The sequence below is a fragment of the Macadamia integrifolia genome, chromosome 9 (genome assembly GCF_013358625.1).
Source record: "Macadamia integrifolia cultivar HAES 741 chromosome 9, SCU_Mint_v3, whole genome shotgun sequence".
Taxonomy (NCBI): domain Eukaryota; kingdom Viridiplantae; phylum Streptophyta; class Magnoliopsida; order Proteales; family Proteaceae; genus Macadamia; species Macadamia integrifolia.
This window is the reverse complement of record NC_056565.1, coordinates 1,838,776-1,863,908: the sequence shown is the minus strand read 5'-3', so window position 1 is coordinate 1,863,908 and position 25,133 is coordinate 1,838,776. Positions and strand designations below refer to the sequence as shown.

General features: G+C 39.4%; 1 protein-coding gene across 2 annotated transcripts in view; it reads left to right on the top strand.

Annotated features, from left to right (window-relative positions):
- The window catches only part of LOC122089362 (protein LONG AFTER FAR-RED 3), a 114,049-nt gene that overhangs the window by 9,021 nt on the left and 79,895 nt on the right, over positions 1–25,133 (top strand). The window contains exons 9-14 of one of the 2 annotated variants that reach the window (XM_042659021.1): positions 8,653–8,760; positions 20,151–20,246; positions 20,341–20,439; positions 20,765–20,839; positions 21,471–21,602; positions 21,724–21,839. In XM_042659021.1, the coding sequence (XP_042514955.1) occupies positions 8,653–8,760; positions 20,151–20,246; positions 20,341–20,439; positions 20,765–20,839; positions 21,471–21,602; positions 21,724–21,839 (626 nt within the window). The remainder of the gene's footprint in view (positions 1–8,652; positions 8,761–20,150; positions 20,247–20,340; positions 20,440–20,764; positions 20,840–21,470; positions 21,603–21,723; positions 21,840–25,133) is intronic. The other variant, XM_042659022.1, reaches the window with a different exon arrangement.

The following is a 25,133-nucleotide window of genomic DNA, read 5'->3' as shown; positions in this document are numbered from 1 at the left end:
AGCTAAAAAATGTGATGCAGATTTGAAGACCTATTTTAGGAGGAAGAAGAAGGTCGACCCTAGTGGCTGAATGGGTCGACCAGGGCTGGTCCTTTAGCCCACGGTTTGGGCATTGATGGGATTTCTTAGTTTCTAAAATTAGTTGCTACCTTAGTTTCTAATTTCAGTTTATTATTAGTTTCTAATTTCAGTCTATAATTAGTTTCTAATTTGATTAGTTTACAATTTCAGTTTTTAGTAACTACACGTTAGTAGTTTTACTAACTCAGTTTTTAGTAAATTTTGGAGTCTCTAAATTGTAATCATGCCCCATCATTATAAATAAAGGAAAGGGGTCTCACTTTGAGGCCACGATTTGAATTATTGAAAAAAGAAAGCTTCCTGCTGCCGCTGGTCTCTGTTGAGGCTCCCTTGTGTATGATCAAGGTCTAGGGACTGGTGTCTGATCCAGTTGACACTCTGTGGCGAGAAGCCCGAGTGGATGTTCTACTATTCTTCAAGTATTTTCAAGTTCACTTATCATGGATCTATTGCTGCCATCGACCAGGTATTTATTATTTCAAGTTTTGCCCAGAAATCCCTGTCGAAATAGCAATCGGCTTCCTCTGGTGGAATTAGTTCCAGCCATTGGCTTGCCCCCAAGTTCTGGTCGATTGTTCCCCTCTGTCCAACTAAGGATCGACCAAACTCTAGGCTGATTCTGTCCAGTCATTAAAGAGTTATTACAAATCACCAGAATTTTGTCTTTTAGTGATCTGCCAGAACCAGAACTGAAATCGATTGGCCTGGGGTAATTTCTACTGTGGTTTTAGGTTCTGCATCATTATTTAATAGTTGTTTGATCCTATTTGAACTGTTATCAGCCCCTGGTTTATATTTATCTGATTGGTTCTGTTCTGTCCTAATCGATATTAGATATTGAAACCGATAGTCTGCTGAATTGTTTATATTCTGTTGGTCTGATTTGCTGGTGTGTTGGGATTGGTTAAGGTTGTTCTTTGGTTTAAAAGTTCCTGCAGATTAAGACTTGGTTAGACCCCTACCCTAGTCTACATTAAAATGTCAAAGCTGACCTCAAAATCTGGAACCACTCCACCTTTGGAATCATTGATGCTCAAGTTTTTGCTTGCAAGGATCACCTCGCTTCAATTCAGTCCCGCCTTCAATCCGATCTTCATAATCCCACCTTGGCTTTGGAAGAGAAAGAGACCTCCCTTGAGCTCGCTTCCCTACTTGCTCAAGAAGAGAGTTTTCTCAAATAGAAATCTCGCATTAAATGGATTAAGCTTGGAGACTCTAGCTCTTCCTACTTTCATAAATCCATCAAATCTAGATACAACTCTAATTCCATCATTCTTCAGGCTAGAGATGGTTCCACTCTTATTGCCTCTGAGATTATTAAGGCTAAAGTCGTGACTTTCTTCTATGATATCTTTCACCCCCTCCCCCCACCCTTCCTCCCCCCTCAACAAGTTCATCCCCTCCCACCTCTTCCCCTTCCTCCAATCCATCCCCTCCGACCAGGAAATCCATTCCGCCATTCATTCCCACAAGCCCAACAAAGCCTCCGGCCCTGATGGCTTCAGCATAGGATTCTTCACCTCTTGCAGAGATATCTTTGGTGATGACCTTGCCAAAGCTATCAAAAGCTTCTTCTTCAACCCTTCCCAAATCAACTCCATTAACCACACTTTCTTCTACCTCATCCCTAAGGTTGAGGGTGCTTCTTCCATGATGGATTTCAGACCTATCTCTCGTTGCGATTTTCTCTACAAATTTATTGCTAAAATCTTGGCCAACCATATCTAGACTGTCATCGACTCTCTTGTCAGTGCCAACCAATCGATTTTCATAGCCTATAGGAGCATCACTGATAACATAATCCTTTGCCATGAGATTGTCAGGGTCTTTGATAGGAAATCCCACTCCCCTTTTGCTCTTCTCAAGATTGACATCCACAAAGCCTCTGACACCATCAGATGGGACTTCATCACCAAAGTGCTTCTGGCCATATCCTTTTCCTCTCTCTTTTGTTCACTGGATCTACTACTATATCTCCTCTCCTAAGTTCTTGGTCCTCATCAATGGCTACCCTACTGGTTATTTCTCTTTGTTGGCATCCGTTAGGGTTGTCCCCTCTCTCTCCTCTTTTATCTAGCCCTTGAGGTCCTCTCGAGATCCATCCAAACCCAAGCCGACAATCTCCTCATCTCCCCCATCCCTAAATGTAAAGGCTCCAATCTCTCCCACCTTGCTTTCGCTGACAATCTTATGATCTTCTCTAAAGCAGATGAGACATCCATTCAATCCATTATGTCCTCCCTCCGTCACTTTGAATCTCTCTCTAGCCTCCGCATCAACCTGCTTAAATCCTACCTTTTCCTTATCGGAGTTTTTGACTCTAGCAAAGCCCATCACCTTGAGTCAACTGGCTTCTCCCTTGGCTCTGTGCCTATCAAATACCTTGGCCTTCCCCTTATCTCCTCCAATCTCTTTGCCCATCACTGCACTCCCATAGTTAGCCAAATTCATGATTTCCAATTTAATTAGAGAGAAAAATGGCTAGGAGCAACTTTGGAACAAAAGCCTCTCTCAAATTGTGTTTTGTTGAGAAATGGCCCTTGTTGGCCATTATATGACAGTAGCGTATCGTATCGGTACGTATCATACCGTATTGGTATGTATCGACCCTAATACATAATGATACGTATGATGCTTTATGAAAAATTAAAAACCGTGGTGAAATGTACGATTTGGTATATTGGTACATCGATACAAAATGAATTTAAAAGTTTCCATCTGCCGTATTGGTAATATTGTATCGATAAGGCCATTGCCATTACAGTATGATACGTACCGATACTTAAAACCTTGATCTGGGTTCAACCATCAACAAAGGTGATATAGAAGATGGTCTTTATCACAAAATTAAAGTAGGATGGATAAAAAGGAGAGGTGCATCTAGAGTGTTGTGTGACAAACGTATCCCTCTAAAGCTTAAAGGAAAATTATATAGGACAGCTGTAAGACTGGCTATGATGTATGGGAAGGAATGTTGGGCAATTAAGAAGCGTAATATAGATAAGCTGAGTGTAGCAGAGATGAGGATGTTAAGATAGATGTGCGAAAAAATTAGGAGGGATAGAGTAATGAACGACCAGGTTAGAGCTGATTTGGGAGTTACCCAGATTCGGTTTGAGGGATAAGATCCATGTAGCTAACCCCTTTTAGGTGGGATGTTATTGAGGTGTTGCTTTCTGTTGAGATGACCTTAGTTAGTTTACTATTAACCTTGGTTGGTTACTAATTACCATAGTAAGTCTTGTAGATAGAGACGCTTGTTTAGCGTTACCCTACTTTCCTTATTTATTTGGTTGTAATATTCTTATAAATAAGAAATACCTTTGTCATTCATGACAAGTCAAATCATTCTCAAACCTCTGGTTCTCAACTTGGTATCAGAGCCAAAAACCCTAAATTCTTTTTTTCCTTTTTTTTTTTTTGTTTTCTTCTCCTCCCACGAGGGCCCTCGCCTCCTAGTCTAGCATGGTAGACTAAACAAAGTTCTATACAACCCGAATCCTCACACAAACCTGTGCCTCCACATCATGCCTCTTTCCGCCGCAGTGCCTCCTTGCGTTTCCACCCTCTGTGCCATGCCTCTGCACCTCCTCTTCTGTCTACGCCGTTGCTGCCTAGCACCCTCAGCGTTGTCGCCACTGCCTCTTTTCTCTTTGCATCGCTGCCACCTAGCGCTTTAGTGCTGTCATCACCATTCGCTCTCTGTGTCGTTGCTGTCTAGTACCCCAACATTGTCGTCGCTCTCTGCGCCTCCCTGCACCGCCATCTCCTAGTGCCTCCTCGCCGCAAGGTGTCTCAAACTCTTGTGTTGTTATCGTGCACTTCTCTCTACGTGTACTCCTTTAAGCCATGATTACGGTGGGTGATGATGCCAAGAGTGCTATTATCTCCTTCGAGTTCCAGAAGGTTGCCGTTCAAGCAATCAGTCCTCTCTTCACCCTGGACCCATCAAGCTTAATGGTCAGAACTACCTCACATAGTCTTGTGCCTCCCTGCTTACAATCCGTGGGAACAACTTCTCTAGTCTTCTCGTTGGAGAGACTAACCTGCCCATGGATACTGCTACCGTTAAGACCTGGTTAGCCAATGATCCCCTTGTCATGTTGTTTCTGCTCAATTCTGTTGAGCCTGCAATTAGCCTAGCTTCGTCTTTATTCAATTCTACTAAGGACCTATGGGATGCAGTCAGACAAACCTATTCTCGGGGGGGGTACTATGCTCAATTCTATTAGATCCGTCGTAATGTTCGTTCCACCACTTAGAAAGGGGTCTCTTATTGCCAATTATTCCACCTTATGCACTCTGTGGAAATAGTTAGATTTCTATTGCCCGATCCCAATGTTATGCCCTGCTGATGCTGGTACTTTTCAGAAGGAGCGTGAAATGGAATGGGTATATGAATTTTTGACATGTCTCAATCTAAAGTATGATTAGAGCCAGGTGCAAAACTGCCGATTCTGGGCTGTGACATTTTTTTGACTCTCGTCCAAGCATATTACCTTTCTCATCGTCGCACTATTATGATGCCCCCCACAAGTCTTGTTTAGTCTGCGTTATTAGCTACTCTAACTGCTAAGGAATCCTCTAAGGGGCTTAGCCCTCCTCGTGAGACTGTTTAGTGTGATTATTATGATCACCCTCGCCATACCAGAGAAACTTGCTGGAAGCTCCATGGTCGTCCCAAAGGTGGGCGTACTAGGAAACCTGGAGAACAAGGCCCCAGGCCCATCTATCCGAAACTGTTGACAGTGCCGCTACTACTGCACCGTTCTCTCTAGATGGCTGCCCTTAAGAAACTAATGACATAGGTAGGCACTCCTCCAACCCCCTCTCCTGTGTCCAACCTTGCTTAATCAGGTATTTTCCTTGTTTATTCCTCTACCAATCACATGACAAGTAGCTCTGAGTTCTTCCATACTTATAATATTTTTTCTGGTCAGGATAAGGTACGTGTGGCTAATGGTTCATTGTCCCCTATCTCTGGTAAGGGTTTTGTTTCCTGTTCCCCCACTATTTCTCTTTTTTCTGTTTTAAATTTCCCTAAATTATGTGCTAATTTGCTTTCCATTTACCGTTTAACTGGGAATTGAATTGTTTTGTTCACTTTTTTCTACTCATTGCCTCTTTCATGATCTAGTGACAGATGTAACGATTGGGTATGGTCGGGTCCGCGATGGGCTCTACTACTTGGATCCTCCATCAGTTGTGCTTAGATCTCTCTCTCAACTCCACCAGTGGCACTGTCATTTAGGACACCCTTCTTTTCATATTTTACGTTGCATGTTTCCTGATTAATTAAATATTGTGGTTTGGAATAACTTAAGTGTGATGTATGTGTGTTTGCTAAACATACATGGACCTTTTACTTCCCTACTGATAATAAAAGTAATCTTCCCTTTTCGATTATTCATTCCGATATGTGGGTCCTTCTAGGAAAAATGATAGGAATGTCTTTCATTGGTGTATTACTTTTATTGATAATTGTACTCATCTGAGGTGGGTGTATCTCTTGCATCGTAAGTTTGATGCCTTCTCTTCTTTTCACTCTTTCCATGGCATGATTCGAACCCAGTTTAATGCCGCCACTATAAGGGTCCTTCATAGTGATAATAGCACTTAGTATATAGATGGTGTTTTTCAGCAATACCTTGACTCTCATGCCATTCTCTCCTTGACTTCTTGTGTTCAGACACCTGAAAAAAATGGGATTCCTGAGTGCAAGAACTGTCATCTCCTTGACATCTCTCAGGCTCTCATGTATGCTACTGGTGTTCCTAAATAACTCTGGGGCGATGCTGTTCTCATTGCTGCCCACCTTATTAACCGTGTCCTAGTGTGCTTAATTTTAAGCCTCCTATTTATTTTCTCCCTAATCCCAACATTGCTTCCAGTCCTCCTCCCCGGGTCTTTGGATGTGTCTGCTTTGCCCATAATTCCTCTCCTCGCTCCAAACTTGATCCTTGTGCTCTGAGGTGGGTATTTTTTGGTTACTTGGCCTCCCAAAAGCGGTATAAGTGTTATCACCCTCCTACTCACCGCTTATATGTAACCATGGATGTCACTTTTTATGAGTCTGAGGCGTATTTCATGTCACCTCTTTAGTGGCAGCGTCTTGAGGAAGTGCCTTCTTTAGTTATTGATATGTCTTTTATTTAGGGTATGTCTCCTGTTTAGGGGGAGCCACCAGATTAGTGTGTAAGAGATGTGATCACTTACACTCGAAGGTGCAAGGAACAAAATACCATTGGTGACCGACCATACCCTTCTGAAGCACCTTCATCGGATCCGCCAGTATCAGTTAATATTTCTCTCATACTTGATATTGTACATGTTAATCCTGTTGCTTCATCAGAGCCTCCTATACTTGATATTGTACTTGTTGCTTCCTAAGTGGATGATCTTCATATTGCTGTTAGAAAGGGAGTTTGTTCATGTACCCAGCATCTCATTTCCCATTTTGTTTCTTATGCATCTTTATCTCCTTCCTATAGGGCTTTTTGTTTTTTCGTTGTCTTTTGTGTCAATTCCACAGGGTTGGAAGAAGCTATAAATGATCCAAAGTGGAAGGCTGTAATGGTTGAGGAAATGCTGGCATTAGACAAAAATGGTACCTGGGAACTTGTCTTTCCTCTTAAAGGAAAGAAATTGGTTGGGTGTAAATGGGTGTTCACAGTCAAGCAGAAGGCCGATGGGATAATTGAGAGGTACAAGGCACGCTTAGTGGCTAAAGGTTTCACCTAAACCAATGGGATTGATTAGCAAGAGACCTTTGCCTTGGTATCAAAGATGAATTTTGTTAGGGCATTGCTATCTGTTGTAGCCAATCTGGGTTGCAATCTTCAACAGTTGGATGTCAAGAATGCATTTCTTAATGGAGACCTTGAAGAGGAAATCTATCTGGATGTTTCTCCTAGTTTCACATTTTCCTCTATTGCTGGGCGTGTTTGCAAGTTGAAGAAGTCACTGTATGGCCTCAAACAATCCTAGGGCATGGTTTGGCCGGTTTATGAAAGCTATGATAAGCTTTGGATTCATACAGAGCCAAGTGGATCACAACCTGTTCATTAAAGCAAAAGGTAACCATGTTACTGCTTTGATCATCTATGTTGATGATATAGTGATTACTGGAAACAATGATGAAGAGATCCCCAATCGTACGACTTTTCTAGGTGTAGAGTTTGCTACTAAGGACCTAGGGCCTTTTCGGTATTTCCTTGAGATTGAAGTTGCTAGATCCAACAAAAGTATCTTCATTTCCCAGAGGAAGTACGTTTTGGATCTCCTTAGTGAGACAGGTATGCTTGGGTGCAAGCCTATGGATGCCCCTATGGAGGTTAATCATCTGTTGAGCAGTGGGTGAATCAGTCGATAAAGAACAGTATCAGAGATTCGTTGGCCGATTGATCTATTTGTTCCACACTAGGCCTGATATTTCCTACACTGTAGGGATTGTTAGCCACTTCCTTAATGATCCCAGGACATCTGTGGTGTCTCGTTTCAGTGCTGTAGCTAAGTATCGTGCGATGGCCTAAGGGATTTGTGAACTGATCTGGCTTAAAAGCCTCTTGTGTAATACTATGATCTTAGAGTTGCTATTGAAGGCTTATGTGATTGTACTGTGATAACAAGGCAGCCATCAGTATTGCTCACAACCCTATTCAGTAGGATAGGACCAAGCATATTGGGACTGAGACACTTCATCAAAGAGAAGCTCGAACAAGGGATGATCTGCATACCCTTTGTTAGTACTGAGAATCAGTTAGCTGATGTGTTTATCAAGGTTGTTCTTTGTAAGGCGTTTCATCCTCTTGTCTCCAAGTTGGGCATGTACAATATATTTGCACCAACTTGAGGGGGAGTGTTGAGATGATTGTAGTTTGTTTACTATTACCTTGGTTAGTTACTAATTACTATAGTAAGTCTTGTTGATAGGGATGCTTATTCAGTGTTACCCTACTTTCCTTATTTATTTGGTTGTAATCTTCTTATAAATAAGAAATACCTCTGTCATTACTGACAAGTCGAATCATTCTCAAACCTCTGGTTCTCAACTCGTCGTTTTTTTTTTTTTCCTTTTCCTTTTGTCTTTTTCTTTTTTATTTCACCCTCCTATAGATCCATGTATGATGTAGTCAACCCCATTTAGTTCGGAAAAAGGCTTAGTTGTTGTTGTAAAGCATCATTGTAATCTTACTAGTGATTGAACTTAAAGTTGAAATAGTTCGGTGAATTTGTAAAATGTCAAACAAAAGGTGTTGTTTAGTATTCTGATTTCTGAAACTACTTTCTGACTATTGGTGATTTTGTTGATTGAGAAAAGTTGTATTGCTAAAATGATCACAACCTTTTGACACTTTGTGTTTTTTGGTTAAATATTGTGGGACATCGCTCTCATATTTTGTAGTTAATGGTTTGTTGCTAAAAGGATGTTTAACTGAAAGAGTTCTCTTTCATATGGCAAGATTGCCTTGCTAATTGTTTAATAACTATTGTTTTTTCTCATCTACTTAATTTTTTTTTTTCATTTGCTTGTCTCTTCTAATATATATTTATTTTTTCTGTTCTCTATAGAATCTTTTCCAGAAGACAGGGCGGGTCTTAAGCCAATGGGTTTACTTGGGTGGTGTTAAGGCTTTTGCTGATGGGTCCTTGGGTTCCAATTCTGCTCTTATGTATGAGGTAACATTGTAACAGTCAAAGTGCACATGATGGTCACATTTCATTCATCTCTTGCGACTGACTGGAAACTCCCTTCCGAGATACATATATATATATATATATATTTTTTATTATGTGAACTTATTGGGGCAACTTTTAGGTTCTTTTTTATGGATGTAAGTACTTTTGGGTTTTTCTATTGACCAGCTATTACTATGATTTCTTTATCTAGTGTTAATGGGAAACACGTATATTTTATTTATCCAGTGAGATGAAAAAGGAAAATATATTATTTCCATGGATCTAGAATAAAAGCGGAAGCTTTTGCCAAAGTTATAGTTTTCTCTGGTATCAGTGGTAATGGTCGGTTAGAAGTTCTAATTGTTGTCTTCTGAAGATGCTGTTCCCCCACCCACCCCCCCCCCCCCCAAAACCAAAAAAAAAAAAAAAAAATACAGTGTTAGCGTGACATTTTTTCTTCTTGCCTAGGCACTTTGAAACATTTTAAACTGTGGAATTTTCCCTTTCTTAAAGGAAAACTGCACTAAATTCCAAAAGATGTTTTATCATTTTCTATAGACCAAAATGTAAACATGAGTTGAAACCATAGCAAGGGAGAATGATTCAGCTCATCTGATGCGACAGAGGCCACCTTTATTTATAACAGGAGATCAGGGTTACAGCTAGCAAAGGATGAGTCACATGCCTAGATACATTGAATCTTGACACTTTAACACTCCCCCTCAAATTGGCGCTTATATATCACACATACCCAACTTGCAGTGTAGAGGACGAAAAACCTTACAAGATAAACCTTTGGTGAATACATCAGCTAGCTGATTCTCTTAAGGTGACAAACGGAACCTTGTTCCGGCTTCTCCTTGATAAAATGCCAATCGATCTCAATATGCTTGATCCGATTGTGTTGAACCAGGTTATGAGCGATACTGATGGTGGCCTTGGTGTCACAGTACAGCTGCAAAGGACCAGCAGTAACAAGACCAAGATCACTAAGTAGAGCCCTGAGCCAGATGAGTTCACCTTGATACCACAGACTACTTCTTGCTCCTCCAGGCAACAAGGTTACCTCCCAGGAAATTGCAATAGCCAGAGGTAGAGCAATGATCATCTATAGACCTTGCCCAATTAGCCTTTAATAAGGCTTCGAGCCTGGTATTACTGTTGTTGGAGAACAAAAGGCCCTTGCCTAGAGAAGATTTCAAGTATCTCTGGATACGGTACATTGCTTCAAGATGAGTGGATAGTGGAGCATAGAGGAATTGACTCACAATCCCTACGGCATATGCAATATATCAGGATAGGTGTGAGAGAGATAAATCAGCTTGCCAACAAGTTGCTGACATCTTTCTCAGTTAGCCGGATCTCCACCATCACTGCCAAGATGATGATTAGCCTCAATAGGAGAGTCGGCAGGTTCACACCCAAGCATACCTGTCTCATTAAGTAGGTCCAAGACATTTTTCTTTTGTGAGATGAGAATGCCAGTATCAGATCGGGCAACTTCAATGCCAAGGAAATATTTATGAGGACCCAGATTCTTCTTAACCTCAAATTCTTTAGCAAGTTGAGCCTTGATCTTGGAAATTTCAGCATTGTCATTCCCTGTGATTATTATATCATCCATATAAACAATGAGAGTGTGATTTTAGCACCATCATGCTTGACGAATTATGTGTGATCGGCCTAACTTTGTTCATAGCCAAATTGTAGTATAGCCTTGAGAAACAGACCAACACAGGCCCGGGGAGACTACTTCAAACCATAGAGAGACTTTTTTAGCTGACATACTTTCCCAAAAGTGGAAGGAGACTCAAAGCTTGGTGGGATGTTCATATAGACCTCTTCTTCCAGATCACCATTTAAGAAGGCATTTATTTTTGAGGGAAAATTACATGATTACCCATTTTTGGGTTTTCCTTTACAAAATTACCCACAAAAAGTTTTGGTTAACAAAAATATCCAAAATTAGGTTTGAGTTTGCAAAACTACCCACCCAAAGTTTTAGTTAACAAAAATACCCAAAATCAGGTTTGGGTTTACAAAACTACCCAAAATAGTGATTCTTCATCTTCCACATATAATCATGTATTTTTTTATGACTAAAACTTTGAGTGGGTAGTTTTGTAAACCCAAACTCAATTTTAGGTATTTTTGTTAACTTAAACTTTAAGTGGGTAATTTTGTAAAGGGAAACCTAATTTTGGGTATTTTTGTTAACTGAAACGTTTGATGGGTAATTTTGTCAAGAGAAACCCAAAAGTGGGTAATCATGTAATTTTCCCTATTTTTTATGTCTAACAGTTGAAGATCCATTCAAGATTAGCAGCACAGGATAAGAGAGCAAACAATTCATCTGGGCCATTGGGGCAAACTTCTCCTGGTAGTCAATGCCATAGGTCTGGGTAAAGCCTTTGGCAACTAGTCTGACCTTGTACCTCTCAATCGTGCCATCTGCCTTGGTCTTCATAATAAAGACCCATTTACACCCCACAAGTTTCTTGCCCTTTGGAGAAGGAACAAGCTCCCAAGTGTCATTCTTCCCAAGAGCTTGCATTTCTTCCATCATAGCACGTTTCCACTGAGGATCAGCCATAACATCTTTCCAACCCTGTGGAATAGATTAGAGGACAAAGTGGACACAAAGGCACAATAGGATGGAGACAGGGATAAGTAAGAAACAAAGTTAGAAATAGGATACTTAGTACATGTCCTAACACCTTTTCTAACAACAACAATCACTTGTGGGCTGTTTCTCCTTGCGAGAATGTAAGTAGGCCCGCTTTACTACTTTCCTTGAGAGGTGGCTCCCCCTTAAGACAAAAGTGCTCCCCCTTAAGATGAGTAGTGTCAATGACAAATGAACTTAAAGGAAGCTCAGACACAGTAGACTCCCCCTCAAGAGGTTATTGAAAATGGGGCTTAGATTTATGGAAGACATCCATGGTAACAAAGAGTCATCGAGACGGGGGGTGAAAGCACTTGTAGCCATTCTGGGTAGCGGCATAGCCGAGGAAAATGCAATGGAAGGCACATGGATCAAGTTTAGAATGCCCAGGAGTGTAGTTGTGAGCATAACACACAACTAAGATCCTAAGGGGAAGATGGGAGGCAAGGGAGGGGTCTAGGAGATGACTATCAGGGGTTTTAAAGTCCAGGACACTGGAGGGAACCCTGTTAATGAGATAGGCAACGGTAACACATGGTTTAAAGTATCTCTGATATGATATGATACCCTCCGATACCTATCTTAAATTTAGCTAACCGATACGGCGACTGATACTAATACTTTAATCCTTAATCTTTAGCATATCTTAGCGTATCTCTAATATGATACGATACCCTCCGATATCTATCTTAAATTTAGGTAATTGCACCCATTCAACTTCGTTGGACCTGGTTGGAGAGATTGGTGATGGATAGAAGTCCCAGCACGAGGCACCTCACCACTCCCAGAGTCAACTACAAAAGTGATCTTGTCACCCTCAACCATAGGATCGAAGAAGAGGTCAACGAGGATAGCAATGAGTCAATAGAGATGGAGCTCAAGGCTGCTGCAATGGTACTGGGCAGAGACGAAGGGCAGCGGCGCTAAGATGAGGCGCTAGGGAGTGGCGAAGGGCAGTGGTGCAAGGCAGCAGCGCAAGGAAATGGTGCAAGGCGGCGGCACTGCTGGGCAGCAATGTAGTGTAGGGCGCATGGTAGAGGCCCAAGGTGGCGGCACGATGCAATGGCGCAATGCAGAGCACAGGACAGCGGCGGTAGGTGGTGAGCCACATTCAAGGATTAAAGTATGGGTATCGATCGTTGTATCGGTTGGCTAAATTTAAGACACGTATCAGAGGATATTGTATTGTATCGGAGATACGCGCATAAATGGACATGAAACACATTTTTATAAATTTTGCATAAAAAACAGTAAAAAAAAGCTATATAAACACGTATCATGTATAAACACTAAAATAGAGAACACCATACTGAGAGACAAGTGTATTCAATTGAAATTGTTCAAAATGGTGAAATTTCTTACATGTAGTAATGGTGTATTGTTGACTTTCTAAGATTTTAAAATTTATGAACAATTTGATGCAATAATTCATGTCTGATGCAATGTTTTAATTTGTTTTACCTAAATCCAATCAAACATAGCAAAAAAAGAAGTAAAACTTTATTGTTTGATCTTGCCATCCAGCTTCTTAAAAAAAAAACCTCCTTGAAAACTACAAAACGGATGGCAATAACTTGAGTAATCATAAAATGAGATACAACGTTCAATTTTGTGGAAGGATCAACACACTTGGCTTATTGCAATGAAAAATAGTATTAAATGGAAATGATGACACTAGTTGTGATAATTCTTACAAAAGTAAAGAATTAAATGGAATGAAGAAATCGTACAGAAGACACTTATCTGGCTGCAAGGACTTTGCAAATGTAAACTGGAGGAGATGATCAACATAAGAATGTCATAATTCATGATAAGGAGGATATGAAAGAATGGTAAATCAAGATTGTAAAACTTTTTGGGTAAAAGTGCAGTTGTGCTTCAAATTTTGGAAACTTAAGTATTGCCAGCGAGAAGAACAAGCTCTATAATGGGTTTTGTAGATACGTATCGGTATGTATCAGTGAGTATCATTTCGATATGAACCATACTCCATGGTTTAAAGTATCGGTATGTATTATACCGTATTGGCACTTACCGATACAATACATGGAATTTTGTAAATATTTTTGTATCGATATGTATTCTACGATACATATCGATACACCACCGATCCACATCGATACGCTACGATACGCACCATTACACACTGATACGTACTGATACTCTATAGGAAATTAAAAATTGAGGTGAAATGTATGTTTTGGTAGGTATCGGTACATACTGATTGTTGGTGTATGATGTCTTGTATTCCGTCGCAGTTTAATCCAGGGAGTACTGGTGCAGCACCTAGACAGCCAGGACGGCGGTCCCGCTAGCCGGTTAGCAGGCCGTGGGGGTTGTAAGGGGGGCAGGAGGCCCCCTGCATGCAGGGGGTGTAGGGGGGCGCTGCCCCCCGCTCGAATTTTTTATATGAGGGCAATTGTAGTTTAATCCGGATTAGGGTGGCAATTGTAGTTTAATCCGGATTAGGGTTTTTTCTCGCTATATATTTGTAGCGAGGGTTTATTTCTCTGTAATGCAAGCAATACTGAGAGGTGTGAGGACGAGCGCTGTAACCCTATTCTCTATTGATAGTGAAGCAGGATCTCATCTCACCGGGGACGTAGGCAACCTTGCCGAACCTCGTAAAATCCGTGTGCATTGTTTGCTTTTTTTCCATTATTTTCTGCATCATTTTAGGGTTGCGTTTCTACAAATTGGTATCAGAGCTCTAGGTTTCCGTTTTCTAGGGTTTACTATCACGATGGCAGGGAAGGGATCGAATGTCAAGTATGACATCGAGAGGTTTAATGGAAAGAACAATTTCACCCTCTGGCGTCAAAGGATGAAGGATCTTCTGATACAGCAAGGTTTGGCGAAAACGTTGTTGGGGAAGTCGAAGAAACTTGAAAAAATTACTGACGAAGATTGGGAAGAGATGGAGGAAAAGGCGGTAAGTGCTATTCGATTAAATCTTTCTGATGATGCCCTACAATATGTTGTGGGTATCGATTCTGCACCGCAGTTATGGGCGAAACTTGAAAGCATCTACATGACGAAGTCCTTAACGAACAAGTTGTTCGTGAAGAAGCAATTGTACTCTCTACAGATGGAGGAAGGTACGGATCTATTAGAGCATCTTAACATGTTCAATCAGATCGTAAGTAAACTTGCAAACCTGGAGGTTAAGATCGAGGATGAAGACAAGGCGTTACTATTGCTGTCGTCGCTCCCAAAATCATATGATCATCTAGTAACGACTCTCTTGTACGGGAAGGAAACCCTTGAGATGGATGAAGTCGCAGCTGCCCTCATGTCCAATGATACAAGGAAGAAGGCCAGTAGTACGAAATCTCAAGGAGAAGGTTTTTTCGGAGGTGACAAGGAGCAGGAAAGAGGGAGATCAAATCAGAAGGGATCTGGGAAGAGTCGATCGAAATCAAAAGGGGCAAAGACAAAGGTTTCTGGTTACTATTGCAAGAAGGAAGGTCATATGAAGAGAGAGTGCTTGAAGAGGAAGGCGGACTTAAAGAATAAAGGTGTAGATAAGGCATCTGAGGAAGTTAGCGTGGCTGACAGTTCAGATGGAGATGATGGAGATGTACTCTCTATATCATCAGGTAAGAATCAACCTTCTGATTCTTGGATTTTAGATTCTGGATGTTCATATCACATGTGTCCGCATAAGGATTGGTTTGATACATATCAACCATATAATGGTGGGTCTGTCCTAATGGGGAATGATGCCGTATGCAAGACCATTGGGATAGGCACTATCAAAATCAAGATGTTTGATGGGATAGTAAGAACTTTAGCAGATGTGAGACATGTACCAGAATTAAGGAAAAACTTAATATCTTTGGGGGCACTTGACTCAAATGGCTGCAAGTACATAGCAGAAGGTGGAGTTCTCAAAGTTATTAAGGGTGTAATGGTTGTCATGAAGGGACGGCTAGCAGGAAACCTATACAGACTCATAGGGAGCACANAAAAAAAAAAAAAAAAAAAAAAACCTCGAAAACTACAAAACGGATGGCAATAACTTGAGCAATCATAAAATGAGATACAACGTTCAATTTTGTGGAAGGATCAACACACTTGGCTTATCGCAATGAAAAATAGTATTAAATGGAAATGATGACACTAGTTGTGATAATTCTTACAGAAGTAAAGAATTAAATGGAATGAAGAAATCATACAGAAGACACTTATCTGGCTGCAAGGACTTTGCAAATGTAAACTGGAGGAGATGATCAACATAAGAATGTTATAATTCATGATAAGGAGGATATGAAAGAATGGTAAATCAAGATTGTAAAACTTTTTGGGTAAAAGTGCAGTTGTGCTTCAAATTTTTGAAACTTAAGTATTGCCAGCGAGAAGAACAAGCTCTATAATGGGTTTCGTAGATACGTATCGGTATGTATCAGTGAGTATCAGTTCGATATGAACCATACACCATGGTTCAAAGTATCGGTATGTATTATACCGTATCGGTATGTATTATACCGTATCGGCACTTACCGATACAATACATGGAATTTTGTAAATCTTTTTGTATCGATATGTATTCTACGATACATATCGATACACCACCGACCCACATCGATACGCTACGATACGCACCATTACACACCGATACGTACCGATACTCTATAGGAAATTAAAAATTGAGGTGAAATGTATGTTTTGGTAGGTATCAGTACATACCGATATGGTACGATCCAGTGTGCCACGGTCATATAATGGCCAAGATGGGTCATTTTTCAGAAAAACATGATTTTTTGAGGGGTTTTTGTTCCAAAGTTGCTGTTAGCTATTTTTTCTCTCTAACTAGACAGGAAATCAAGGTTGGAAACAAGGATTTTACATTTATGGAACAACTGCAAATCTTGGATTCTTAGTGGGAGACTCTCAATTTAATGTTTATGCATAATACATGTTATATATAACTTTTTTTAAACTATTTTTTATGCAAAAATGTATAAAAAAAGTGTTCCCTATCCATTTGTGTGCGTATCTTTAACGTATCTCAAATACGATACGATACATTCCGATACGTATTTTAATTTTGGCTGACCGATAAGGCGACCGATACCGATACTTTAATCCTTGCGATACACATGTAATTCAATTATTCAGAGCTCAATTGTATGTATGGAGTGTCGGCAGTGCATATCATATTGTATCATACGATATGCTTCGACATAAGAATTTTTTAAAATACATGTATCGTATCGGTGCTGGACGATACCGATACGCACCGATACTTTAAACCATGGCCGCATGGGCGGCGAAAGGCAGCGGCGAGCGATGGAGGCACAATAGTGGCACAGGGCGGTGGTAGTATGGTAGGTATTTTTAGGCATGGTGCATGGTTCAGTCAAACATGCTTGACTAGGAGGCCGAAGCCTTAAGGGCGGCGGCGGGATGGTGGTGGGAAGTTTATTGGTTGCAGTAGAAAAAAATGATTTAGGGTTTTTGGCTTTGATATCAAATTGAAACCAAAGAAAGGGAGAATGATTCGGCTTATCTAACAAGACAGAGGCCACCTTTATTTATAATAGGAGATTAGGATACAGCTAGCAAAGGATGAGTCACATGCGTTGGTACATTGAATCTAGACACTTTAACAACATGGTTGTATTTATTGATCTCGTTCTTTTCCTGGCTTCCCTTTTTTCTGCTTCCCATCTCTTCTTACTCCCCCCTCCCCTGGATTTCAGCATTTATATTCTGAAGCATTGGCAAGATATATATTAATCTAGATGTAGAATCAAGCTCAAGGTCACAAACCATAGTTATTAAGGCGGTAAGGCAACCGAGGCGTCTGAGGGTCTTTTGGAGCGCTTTGGTGATAAGATGGGTATAAGGCATCGCCTTATCGAGTAAAGCGTTCTAGTGTTTTTTTTTTTTTTTTAATGTAATCATTCTATTTGTCTTAAATGACTTATTGCAAATTATATAATATTACTCATATACTAAATAGAGATTAAAGATTCATATTTCATTCCAATACAAGATATTCAAAACAAAGTAATAATAATAATAAAGTGAATAAACTAAGTTCTTCTTCATCAATCATCATTATAATTCATAGCATATAATATAAAATATATTATTCATCCAAAAACATTTTAAATATATAATTATGAAACAAAATTATAAATATAAAGAAAAGGCCATCAGAACAGGCCAAGTCCTTGATCGATTGGGGCTCTCATGGCGTGGTTCTGTCCTCTAAAACTGGGTTGAACCTGATGGCAGGATAGGGAGATCGACCACCCTTGCCAAAGTACATAGAAATGTACTCAAGTCCTAAACTATACTTATTTTGTAGTCTGTAATCTGTATTCTGTATTCCATTCCGTCCTAGGCAGCAGGCACAAGTAGGACTTGCAAGAGAAGTTTTAGAGACCAATACCAGCTTCATCGGAGGTTCGATGGGTCTCAGATAGAAGAAAGAAGATAAAAAATGAAAAGCAGAAGAGATAGAAGAAGAAAAACCAGAAGAGAAAGAAGAAGAAAGAAGATGAAAACGAAAAACCAGAAGAGGAAGAAGAAGAAAGAAGATGAAAAAAAATGCAAAAAACGTACCTTATTGGAGCTGCCTTGGTTTGAGGAAGGCTCGCCGGAGGAGTGTCACCGCCGCTGAAGCAGGATCCGAAGGAGGAAGGTGCAGTCGGCGCCTAGTTCCCTCAAAAGGACCAAAACCCTTCTTGCGATTTGTTTTTTTTTTTTTTTTTTTGAGGTTTTTTTTTATTTTTTATATACCCTTGATCCCATGCTTCTCTTGTGTAAACTTTTTTCATAGACATGTAAAACCCATTTGGAATCAGTGGTTAAAAAAAAGAAAAAGTTAATAAAAAAATGCACTTAAGGCGTCCTCCTTGTCCATAGAGCACTATAAGGTGTCTCCTTAGACGCCTTATAGCGCGTCATCCCTTAAGGCGGTCGCCTTAAGTGCAACCAGTAATGCGTAGTACTGCCTTATGCTCCCAATACTGCCTCAGTGCATGGGCGTCGCCTTACCAGCGCCTTGGCGATGCCTTAATAACTATGTCACAAACTCACAATATAAGCCTTCCATGGGGCTTTGGATCAAATACCCTCTCAACAATTCATCATTCCATCCCTTGTGTGACTTGTGTCTCCTCAGATCATTTATTATCTTTTTTTCCTTCTCTTGGATGATAAAAGTGGGATTTATTAAGAGAGGATAGAGGTGTGTAGCACTATCATAAAATAAAATTTATCAGGTTACAGAATACGGGGAGTGGGGGAACTACTGTAGGAATGTGTAAAATTGAATAAAAGTCCCAAGCTTGGCTTTAGACAGTAGATATTCTGCAAAATGAAGTCATTGGTAATTACTAGAGAATCTCATATACTGCCACATTAGCTTGTTTATTCAGTTACTGAGTCAGCTGTTGCAGTGGCCAATCTTTGGATCCAATTGATGAAAAGGCTCAAGCTTTTCTTGAGGCATTAGATGTTCTGCAAAATGAACTCATTGATGATTACTGAAGAATCTCATATACTGCCACACTGGCTCATTAATTTAGTTTGCCCTCGATGGACTGGTAGCTAAATAGGTCTCCCAAGGATCAAGTGATTGAGATATCATCAGGGATCAGTCATCACATTCACATCACAATTGGATGTCTGATCTACTTTGAGTAACATCTGGTATTACCATAGATTGGACAATCAACTGTATATTACATACTGGATCTCTCTCATTCATCACGGATCTGGATTTGATCAGCCAGTTCTTGAAAAGTTGGTCTCAAACTGGTATTTTAATTCCATTTCTTTTCATGAGAGAATTAAGGTTGTATATTTTATCTATATACAATTATAAATAAGGAAGGTGATATAGAGGCTGATGTTTCAAAAAAAATTAAAATATATAGATGAAAGGGAGAGGTGTGTCTGGAGTGTTGTGTGATCAACGTATTCCTTTAAAATTAAAAGGAAAATTTTATAGGACAGCTATATAACTGGCTACGATGTATGGTGAATTGGTGCGTAATGTGGGGGGATTTAAGATGCATTATGTAGATAAACTAAGTTTAGCTGAGATGAGGATGTTGAGATGGACGTGTGGCAAAACTAGGAAGGATAGAGCAAGGACTGATCAAAGTAGAGCTGATTTAGGAGTGGCTCTGATACATGATAAGCTACGAGAAAGTTGTTTGAGTTGGCATGGTCATGTTCAACGGAGGGCTTTAGATGCTCCATACTGATGAGTGATTTGATTCAAATCAAAGGAGCTAAAGTGATAGGGGAAGACTTAAAAGTGAGTCTGGGACAAGTGAGGAAAGAGATGCATAGCTTAGGCCATGTATCAAGTAATGATATTTCAGTGGATGATAGAATCTGATTCACACATTAAGAAAGTTACGAATGTATACAGATCAGGTTGAAAATCCATGTTGAGCATTGTTGGCTATCTTGTATATTTAGTGGTAGTTTTTTTAAAAAATTGTTCTTGATGCTGTTAGGTGTCAAAATTACACCATAAGCCTCCGTTATCCACTTGTAGACCTTTCTTGGGTCAAAAGATTATTAAACCCGAAGTATCACTTGGCCTTTGGGCCTAAACCATATCACTTCTGGACTTTCACCACCTTATTTTTTTCTTATTATGAGTATCAATCTTAATTGTCATCAAGTGGATATGTAGCCTTAACCTTTTAAATATATGAGTACCTCAGTTAGTGAATATTTTTTATTTTTGTAGCCATACATGGATGAACCCCTTAATTATGGCCTGCAAGTAACAGAACAAGATATTCTATCCAACATGACAATGGCAGCAGATAGATCAGGGCTGCAGGTGTTCTCTTCTTTTAATGTCATTCTGGTTTTTTGATTGAAAAAATTATGAATCCTCTATCAGAACAAAGAGTATTGCTTTTGATTTCTTTCAGGTCGCCATTCATGCTATAGGAGATAGAGCAAATGACTTGATCCTAGATTTGTATGATTCTGTGGCATCTTCAAATGGAGTGAAGGACCGAAGATTTAGGGTAATTTATTTGCTGAAGTCTGAAATTGATTGCTGTTTGAAAATCCCAAAATTAGTGACAGTGAGATCAATTCACTTTTTTCTCCTCTCCTGGCTGATTTCATGTTTGGAAACTGTGCAACATCCTCTTGGAGCTTTTAATTCTTGATTCTTTTCTTCATAAAGGGAATTTCGAAAAAATGAAGAAACAGATTTAGTCCTACCATCTGAATTTCAGGATTTCCAGAAAGCCTGAAGTTAACATTTTTCTTAATTTTATGGGGAATAATTCTATCAATGATTACTACGAAACCTAATTCATTATCATTGGAACAAACACTTCACAGATCGAACATGCGCAGCATTTGGCACCAGGTGGAGCAGCACGCTTTGGTAAACAGAATATCATTGCTTCAGTGCAGGTTCATTGTGTTCTTTTTATTTTTTTATTTTTTTGTACTGCCTACTATGCATTCTTACTTCTTATTGTTTTGAATTTTCACTGTATGGGAGTTTTGGTTCAGATGGTTACTGGGGCTGCTCCCCACCATAACCAATTTTAATTGGTAACTGCTGCACTTAATTCTTGCCCCAAAAAAGAATTAGAAACTGTTATTACTGTTTTTTGAGCTTGTAACTTGGTCAGAATTCTCAGTTCTTCTGATTTTAATTTTGATAGATCATCTTCTTCTGGAATTGTTTTAAACATCAACCAGCAACAAATGCTGGACCTCGAACAACTTCCTGTGAATTGATACTTCTGAGAAGCATCTTTGGGTTTAATAAAATTCCACACCCTTCCCCCTTCAAACTTTTGGGAAATTCATCTGCCATTATCTTGTTAATTGTCTTGTATGCGGATATGATTTTCTATCATGATGATTAAATTTTTGGGTGCATAAACTTGAAATTATATGTTTCTCAGGTGTTGTTACTATGTTTCATCACTTTCCACTGAGATGTGTTTGGTTTTGTTACAATATTTCTATTTGTTTCTTTCATCTAGATGGAGGATATATCTTTTCTCTTGATGTAACTCAATTTTCTCAACAGCCGGAGCACATGTTGGACGATGCTGATGTTGCGGAAAAGAAACTGGGAGTTGAGAGGGCCCAAAGAGAATCATATTTATTTCAGTCGCTCTTGACTAGCAATGCACTCTTAGCATTTGGTTCTGATTGGCCTGTAAGCATTTCATTTTATTACTTGATCCAACTTTCTCATGTTATGACTTTAGAACCTAAATCTTTTGATCATCAATTGTGCGTAATTTTCCTAGATGTATTGATAAGTTCTGTCATTTCAGGTGGCAAACATTAATCCCTTGGGTGGGATCAGGGCTGCAATGAAAAGGATACCTCATGGCTGGAAAGATGCTTGGATTCCATCAGAACGTATTACAGTTACTGATGCTTTAAACGCGTAAGGATCTGCTTCATCTTCCCCCTATTAATTATATTCCCTTTATACCCTTTTCTCAATGCTTTTTTATTTTCCCGCTTGATATGACACTTGTTTTGTCTAATGTTGATTGTAGATTAGTTTATAACTTGTAAAACTTGTAACCGGTTCTGCTGCATCATTTGACACTATTACCACTTTGAAAAGATAGCCAAATGAATATATACAAATATTTTGAAAGCTATTACTTTTTTGGCTCCTCCTAGTCCCTGCTCTAGAACACTGAAATCCTATTGAATGTAATGCCCTGGGATATTTGAAGATGCATGCAGCTTCACAATCTTTTTGTGGATTTTTCACCAGAGTTGATATCATTGCCCAGTTGGGGATAAATTGGGTGGTGCGTGGACCCTTGTTTGTTTTCCTGAAGGAAAGTAATTCCCTTTTGTTCTAGTTCAGGTTAACAATTTCAGGTATATGGGCAGATTAGTTATCAAGGGAGAAGATGTAATGACCCAAGAATACGGCAAGTACCAAACCTACTTGGGAGATCGGAGAGGTGTCCCCACCAAGAATACGGCTAGTACTAGGGGGTTTGGGAGATTGGTGAGGGTGTAAACTTTAGTCCCACATCGCCTAGGGAGAGATTTTTGAACTACTTAATAACCTCTAGCCTCCTTAACATGGCACAATGCGTTTTAAAGCCTTGAGGCCCATGGGCCAAAAAGGACAATATTGTGCAATTTTAATGGGTTCGGGATATTACAAATGGTATTAGTGCGGACCCCGACAACGTGTGGGGCCATAGCTGGGACGTTGTGTCTGAAGGGGGGAAGTGTAACGACCCAAGAATACGACAAGTACTAGACCCACCTGGGAGATCGGTGAGGTGTCCCCACCAAGAATACGGCTAGTACCAGGGGGTTTGGAAGATCGGTGAAGGTGTGCAAACTTTAGTCCCACATCGCCTAGGGAGAGATTCTTGAACTAGTTAATAACCTCTAGCCTCCTTAACATGGCACAACGCGTTTTAAAGCCTTGAGGCCCATGGGCCAAAAAGGATAATATTGTGCAATTTTAATGGAGCCGGGGTGTTACAGAAGATCTTATATTGATAGGAAAAATATCGCCCTCCATGATGCTGCATCACAAAACCTGATTGAGTTAATGGTGCTTAATGGTTTGCTACTAGGTTCAGAACCTATTTCTTGGTTCAGTTCAGAAAGTCAGTCAACCACACACCCAGTAGCATGAATCAACAGTGGCTCCAAAAGTTGATGGACATCCTTACGGTTCCCAACCTAGGAAAATCTTGAATTTGGATCATTGCTTCACTCTTCTCTAAAGCATGAACTCATCCAGCATAGGTGGTTAATTTTGTTAAACTCTGAAGTTAAAAGCACTTTATAGTCCATGAGTCAAAATATTGTGAGCTAGGAAAATACATCTAATATTTTCTGGGCTTAAACAGTCAGGATCTCGGGATGGGCTAGTAGCCTTGCTAATGGAAGAGTAAGGTAAGACTTTCCTCCCTATGTATTAGTCCTTCGGACAATTTGGGAGTTTAAGGAGAGACATGAGAAGGGGAAATTTACTAAAATTTTGGAAGATTTCAACATATGAAGTCAGCAAGTTGATGCCTCATTATCAGGCAGGGTTCAGAGATGAATCATATGGCTTGGGCTTAGCTATTGTAAATAAAGTGGGAAGTATTTATAGGTAGGTAGAATTACACCAGTGTTATCACTGTTCTGATTCCTAGGTAAAAAGGAGGTTTGGTGTGCCAGGCCTTCAACCAGCTAAATAAAAACCAAAGCCAAACCTTAGCATTATTCCTGAAAATTTGCTTTTCCCATTTAGTTGGGATCAGGCTTTGTTAAGTTGAGTACTCAGTGGTAGCTAGCCTATATTGTAAAAAATTTGATGGAACTAAGGTTAAAGAAATACCCAATAGGGATGTAAATGGATGGTCAAATATCCAAATTTGATATGGACTCATTTCCTATTCAGATATATATAGGACAATTGGGTATCAGACGTAAATTTAGATAAATTTGATATACAGAGATAACTTGTCACACCCCACCTTCACCTACCTGAAGGCTTATGACCTGAACATGTTCTCATATCCAATAATCCAACCAGGGACCCCCATGTTGTACTTTAATGTCACAAATATATGAAATGAACTAAAGTCCACAAGTATTTAATAAACAGTACGATAATACAATTGGTGAACTTCTAGTGATATGTATTGTATTTATACAAAAAGAATGTGAATTTCTGTCAAGACGTAATTATATGAACTATCCCCAGTATTACATCAGATATCTACACAAAAGAATAAAAAGGTAAGAATGACATTTATCATCCTCAATGTACCTTGTAGACACAGTCATCACAAACATAGTCTTGCTCATGCTCTTCCAGCTCCTCTGCCCACAACACATCTCCAAGCAGTGTTGGAGTCTCCACAATGGCATCGGAGGGAATGCCTAAATTAACATCTAAAAAAATAAACTACAACAAATGGGGTGAGCTTCTGCGAAGCCCAGTGAGGGGTGGGACGTGCAAGCAAGCACAACCAAATATGATGCAACCATAGTTGTCAAGGCGTCGCCTAGGCGACACAGTCGCCTTATTGCACTGCATACCGCCTATTTGAATCCATAGTTGTTATTTCATTTACTTAAGATATTATTCATAAATAAGCAAATACCCCCTATTTGAATCCAATAAAAATAGTTTAAAAATCAAATTCCAAAAGGATAAAAGGTCAACCCCCCAGTCCAAGAAGAAAAACTGGATTTTGGTTATAGGGGCGATTTTCAACTTTTAAATGCTGGAGTTTTTGTCAATTATGAAAATTTTATAAATTCTATCATGTTAAAACATTGCTAAAAACCAAAAGTCCGGTAAAATAATTTTTTGTTTTGATATCCATAAAATTATTTTCATTCAGGCGATTTTAACAGCATTCGCACACTTAAAAATAAGTTTGACCGGAGCATAATTTTGTCATTACAACTTAGATTTAAGTAATCTTAGACTTGTTGGAAAGCTGGTTTTATATTATAACCGATACAAAAAGTCTCATGTAAAAATAATATCATTTGACCAGTTAAACTTATTATAGAACCAGAGCATTTCTCTAAATTTTGATTTTTTATAACTTAATATGACTTAATGTTAATTTTTTATGATTTAATATGACTAAATGTTGATTTTTAATGACTTGATGTTGCTTAATCTTGATTTTTTATGATACAAGGTATATATAACTTACTAAATAATGTTAGAAAATAGGAAAAATAA